We start from the raw sequence: 5,637 nt of genomic DNA on the forward strand, positions 1-5,637 counted from the left end.
CTGGGAAGATCCCACATGCCATGGAGCAACTAAGCCCGTGTGCCACAACTACTGAGCCTGTGTGCCACAACTACTGAGCCCGTGTGCCACAACTACTGAGCCTGCACTCTAGAACCCGTGCGCCACAACTACTGAGCCCACATGCCAGAACTACTGAAGCCCGCGTGCCTAGAGCCCCTGCTCCTCAACAAGAGAAGCCACCGCAATGAGAAGCCCGTGCACCACTAGAGAAAGCCCGCATTCAGCAACAAAGACCCAATGCAGCCAAAAATAAATAAATAAATTAAAAAAAAATAAAACAAATAAGTAAAAGACGTACATTAGACAATTAAATGTGCTTTGTAGGAAAATAAAGCTTGGACAGGGATGGGGAGTGGGGGGAGGGGCTGGCAATTAAAAAAAAATTTTTTTCCCTGCGCCACCAGGGAAGCCTTGGGCCGGCAATTTTAAACCCAGTGATTAGGGAAGGCTTCATTGAGGAGGTGACATTTTTTTTTTGCAGTACGCGGGCCTCTCACTGTTGGGGCCTCTCCCATAGCGGAGCACAGGCTCTGGACGCGCAGGCTCAGCGGCCATGGCTCACGGGCCCAGCAGCTCCGCGGCATGTGGGGTCCTCCCGGACCGGGGCACGAACACCTGTCCCCTGCATTGGCAGGCAGACTCTCAACCACTGCGCCACCAGGGAAGCCCGAGGAGGGGACATTTGAGTAAGGACTTGAAGGAAGTAAAGGAGCGAGTCAGACAGTGTTGAGGGGAAGAACTTTCAGGCAAAGATCCTGAGGGAGAAGCAAGATCGGTAAGGCCTCTGGGGCTGGGATGCACTGAGGAAGGAGGCGACAGATGAGTTGAAAGGGTGAAGGGGGTGCAGACCGTTGGCCACTGTAATTATTGAGCAAGCCAAGAAATCACCAGAGGGTTTGAACAGAGCAGTAACACGACCTGACTTCCACTCAACAGGGTCACCCTGGCTGCTGTGTTAAGCAGACTGAAGGGGACAAGGGCAGAATCAGGGGGACCAATTAAGAGAACCATGGTAAAGTCCAGGTGAGAGATGATGGTGGCTTGGATCAAGGTGGTGGCAGTGGACGAGGGGGAGAAGTGGTTGGACTCTAGGTGGGAAACACTTTGAAGGTAAAGCCAGTGGGATTTGCTGACTGGATATGGGGTGTGAAGAGAGAAAGGCGTCAAGGATGATGCTGTGGGTTTAGCCTGAGCACCTGGAAGGGGGCAGTTAACTGAGCTGGGGAGGCAGCAAGAGGAACTATGTGGAGAGGAAGCAGGAGCTTAGCTTTAGACACGTGGAGTTTAGATGCCAATCAGACATCCAGCTGGAGACATCTAGGAGGCAGACCAGCCCGCAGATCAGGCAAAAGGTCTGGGCTGAGATATAATTTGGGAGTCACCAGCAAACACGTGAATGTAAACCCAGGAGACCAGGTGAGATCACCAAGGAGCCGAGTGTATCTTGGGGCTCAGGATGCGGGTGAATCCGCAAAGGCTGAGAGGAGGTGACACGCATGGTAGAGAACACCTGGGAGGAGCATCCAAGCAGTTATGAGAAAAAACGTGTTTTAACGGAGGGGACATGATAAATGGCATCAAATGCTGCTATTCATCCAAACGAAGACTGAAAATGCATCCGTGGCTTTAGCCAAGTGAAGGTCGTCGGTGACCTTGAGAGGAGCAATTTCAGTGAAGTGGTGGGGAGGAAAAAGCTGACTGAAATGGGCTCAAAGAGGAAAAATTTGAAGAATAGGTAATCCTGAGGAGGAGGTTTGTTGTAATTGGGAGAAGATAACTGGAGTGGGAAGGCGGGACAATGGAGTATTTAAACGGAGGGGGTCTAAGAGTCACATTCTTAGGCTATTAGGGAAAAAAACCTTATAGAGAGAAAAACGGAAAATAAGGGGAGAATTATTAGAGTGATGTCCTTGAGGAGGAGAAGGAATGGGACTTAGGACTCAAGTGGAGCATGTGGCTTTTGCTAGGAACATGGAGAATTCACTTACTGTAATGGGAGGAGGCAAGGAACATGGCACAGACACGGGTCAGTGGGAAGAAGTAATGGGGGTAGCTTAAAGAAGTTTTCCGATTCCTTCTAATGCTTCTCAGCAAAACAGGAAGTAAGCTCATTGGCTGAGAGTGAGAGTGGGACAGAAGGCTGTTAAAGGCGCGGCAGGTGACGAATAGTCATAGGAGACTCAGGGTGAACAGACCAGGGAAATATGGTATGACTGTCAGGCAATATTAAAGTCCCAGCGAGGTTAGCAATTATGAATTCCAAGTCTAGAATTCCAACAGCACTGCCAATGTAGTCCTAAATGAGATGAAAGCCTTTATAAGTTCTCTTGTTTTGATTTCAGGCTCACCAAATAAATTTCTGACTATGACTGGCTTTCTCATTCAAGTCTCCTGTTAGGAAGAGAATGCCCTGGAGATAAAAACTTGGAGTATTCTGGTCTCTCATAAATTACCATGTTTGCGTCCTGGTTTTATATATTAAAAAAGAAGTTCAATACGCTGATGAGTGATTAAGGCAGGTGCACAATCACCCTGATTCTAAAACTGAGACTGTCCACACCTCCAAAGACTCTGCTTCCAACAACTCCTTACACTGCCCCAGACCCTGACCGATACGATGGGCCAATACAATGCAGCACCGGACTCGGGCACAGGAGACCTGGCTCACAGACCAGCTCAGGCAATTAACTCTCCTTATTTGTTTCTCCACCTGTAAACAGCTGACAAGCTCCTTAAAGTTCCTTCCAAAGCGAAAATTCAATTTTAGGAACCCACCTCAAGGGACTCAGATTTGCACAGACCACCAACAGTTTTGATGAGAAGTGATGGTTCAGCAGAAGTTTAGGTGTAGGCTGGAAAGGGAGGAGCCAGGAATAAAAAGCTACTTTTCAAAACCCCAACATCTCTTGCTTTGTTATTGAGCTTTAAGCATTTTCCGAACTCGGTGAGACTGCGCCGATTTAAAATCGCTCTTCATAGTCTTATTTTTGATTTGGGAATCCACGCAGTACCCTGTGAGCGTTTCACAGTCCTCACATCCCAAATCTCAATACTCAGTTTAACTCATCTCACAAACACGGAGAAGCCCCATCTAGGGGAGGTGAACTTCGGAACCGAGCGGGAGCGTGAACCTGGGCTGGGGTCCAGGGAGGGGTTAAGGGACTCACACTTCTCAACCAGAGCCTCCTCGCATTCTAGGCCGAAGATCTCCAACTCCTCCACCAAGAGCTGGGCGGACACGGCCATGATGACCCAGGAGGAGGGCCGGGGCCGGGCCCACCCAGCTCCGACCTGACGCCAAGAAACCCACAGGCGTGGAGATCGATGAGCAGGACGAGGTCCCTCTGATCCTTTCACCCTCCGAGGGACCGAGACGGAGAGTGACCAAATGGCCCAAGACCTCAGGCCGTCGGAAGGCCCCAGCCGTCAGACACGGAGAAACACGTTTTCTTTTTCTTGAAGCCCCCAAACGCCTGAAGGAAGAGAGCAGAAATCTTGAGAAGTCGTTCTCCTGGGGAGAACGTCCAGCTTCCTAAAAGCCACCACTGAACATCTCAAGGCCGGGATCAGAACAGAGCAGCCCGGAAAAACCCGCCAAATGCTTTGTATGCCGCCCGCATGCGCGAGACCCGGGTTCAACCCCACCCCTTCCCCTCTGCTTCCTGTTCCCAGTTCCCGGACTATACGCGCGCACGCGCGTCCGAGGGCGCGTGCGCACAAACGCCTGCGCGGCCGCTCGCGCGCCCGCGCCTGGCGGTCGGCCCGCCCTACGGCGGCTGCGCAGTTATCCCCAGCCGGGCGCGAAAGCAGGGCCTGGGCGCACAAAAACCCGGACTCCCAGAACCGAAACCGTGATTCTGCACCAGCCGCCGATGCCTTGATTTCCGGGCTTCGCGAAGCTCCGTGACGTATGTTTGTCACCCTTTCGTTCCGTGCCTTGGTGCGCAGGCGCTGTCGTGTATATGCCCTTAAATGTCCCATTTTGTGCCCAACGCGGGAGAGGACGGGCTTGTCGTCCCTCTGTGTCTCCTGCTTCATGTCTGCACTCCGTGTGACTTCGTTAGGGAATCTGGTTGCCATGGTTATCGTCATGGTTACCACCGTGGTCCCAGCCACAGCGATAGGTCAGTTTTCTGGATCTGGAGCATTTCAGTGGAAAAGAGGTGGAAAGGTGACAGGAGTGATTTGGTTTTGGACATATCAAGTTTGGGTGCCTTTGGAATTTCCAGGTAGAGGTTCCCATTAGGCGACTGGAAGCTTGGGAGTGAAGATGGGTCCCTAAGGGGGAGAGAGTTCAGAGGTAAAATGAGAAGAGGGTCTTCCCCCGAAATATCTCCTAATTCTTTGACCCCAAATCTCCACTGCCTCAGCTTAGATAGAATAACCTTAGGCATCATACCTGACTAATGGGATGGTAGATGGGTAGAGTCTCTAGAAAACTTTGGCGGTGTATGTCAGGAGCCTTAAAAATGTTCATCCGCCTTGACTCAGCATTTCTCATCCTAAGAAAACCAGCCAAAATTCAAAGTTTTATGAACAAAGATGCTCTTCGTTTTTTAATTTACGATAAAAAAAAGTACAATTAAAAAATGGAAACAGCATCCAAGGGTAGGAAAGTGTAGGGTATCACTACAACAGTGATTCTCACGACTGCACTAAAGAGACCAAAGACTTTTAGCGGGCACCTCAGGACATGAGATGAGGGAGGAAGAGCCAGGCAGAGCCCTGTCTTGGCTTCAGTCCAGCCGTGTGAAACAGGTTATAGTCTGCATACTAACCACAGATGGGGGAGGGCTGGAGAGGGAAAACCACCTTACATTCCCCTAAGGCTTCTTACTGGTGGGTACCAAGGGCAGAGGGTGGGAGCAGTCTACCTGGGTATGGGCAGTAGAGCGTATATTTGTTTTCTATTGCTATGTAATAATTTATCACAAATTTAGTGGCATAAAACAACATTCATTTATTAGCCCACAAATCTGTAGGTCAGAAGTCTGGGCACAGCATGTCTGGGTTCTCAGTAAGGCTGAAATCAAAGTGTCAGCTAAGTTGCATTCCTTTCTAGAGGTTTCTTCCACCAGCCAGAGACACTGCTTTTAATGGGCTCATGTTATTAGGTTAGGACCACATTGATAATGTCACTTTCTTAAGGTCAACTGATTTGGGGACATAACTACATCTGCAGAATCCCTTTATAGCATGTGAAGAGGGCACTGTTCCAACAGGAAAAGACATTGGCCCAATAGAGCACAACAAAGAAGAAAAGCAAAAGAGGAAGTTACTGGAACAAAGACATGATCTATTTTGAAATATGTAATGTCTTCAATATTAGGTATAGCTTCATTTCATGATAATTACCAAAATAGTCTCATAAAGTGGAGAGAGAGTTAAAAAGTCATCTGTTCTGGGTGTCAAGTAGGCTAAGTATGACACTGACCCCCTTCTCTTTCCTTTAATGAATCATTTAGCTGTCTCTTATTATCTGGAGGTGGGTGATGGGGGTTGATAGTCAAAGGACTGGTTCTGGCCTCTTCTAGAAAGCTTTCAAGAGCATGTCAAGACCCTCCCTCTAGAATGTGGGGTTATTTGTCATATATTTACTCTGTTAACAGGAAAAAA

The 5,637-nt window shown here is 49.2% G+C and overlaps 1 protein-coding gene across 3 annotated transcripts in view; it reads right to left on the reverse strand.

The window, feature by feature from the left end:
- Positions 1-3,640, reverse strand: part of POLA2 (DNA polymerase alpha 2, accessory subunit) — a 26,463-nt gene extending 22,823 nt beyond the window's left edge. Inside the window, exon 1 of one of the 3 annotated variants that reach the window (XM_024749167.1) lies at positions 3,189-3,267. In XM_024749167.1, coding sequence (XP_024604935.1) covers positions 3,189-3,267 — 79 coding nt within the window. Of the gene's footprint in view, positions 1-2,796; positions 2,880-3,188 lie in introns of those variants that run through there. The other 2 variants (XM_024749169.1, XM_024749168.1) reach the window with 2 other exon arrangements.
- Positions 3,641-5,637: the final 1,997 nt, after the last annotated feature.

Source organism: Neophocaena asiaeorientalis, unplaced genomic scaffold (genome assembly GCF_003031525.2).
Source record: "Neophocaena asiaeorientalis asiaeorientalis breed wild unplaced genomic scaffold, Neophocaena_asiaeorientalis_V1.1 scaffold43, whole genome shotgun sequence".
In the NCBI taxonomy this organism is placed as follows: Eukaryota; Metazoa; Chordata; class Mammalia; order Artiodactyla; family Phocoenidae; genus Neophocaena; species Neophocaena asiaeorientalis.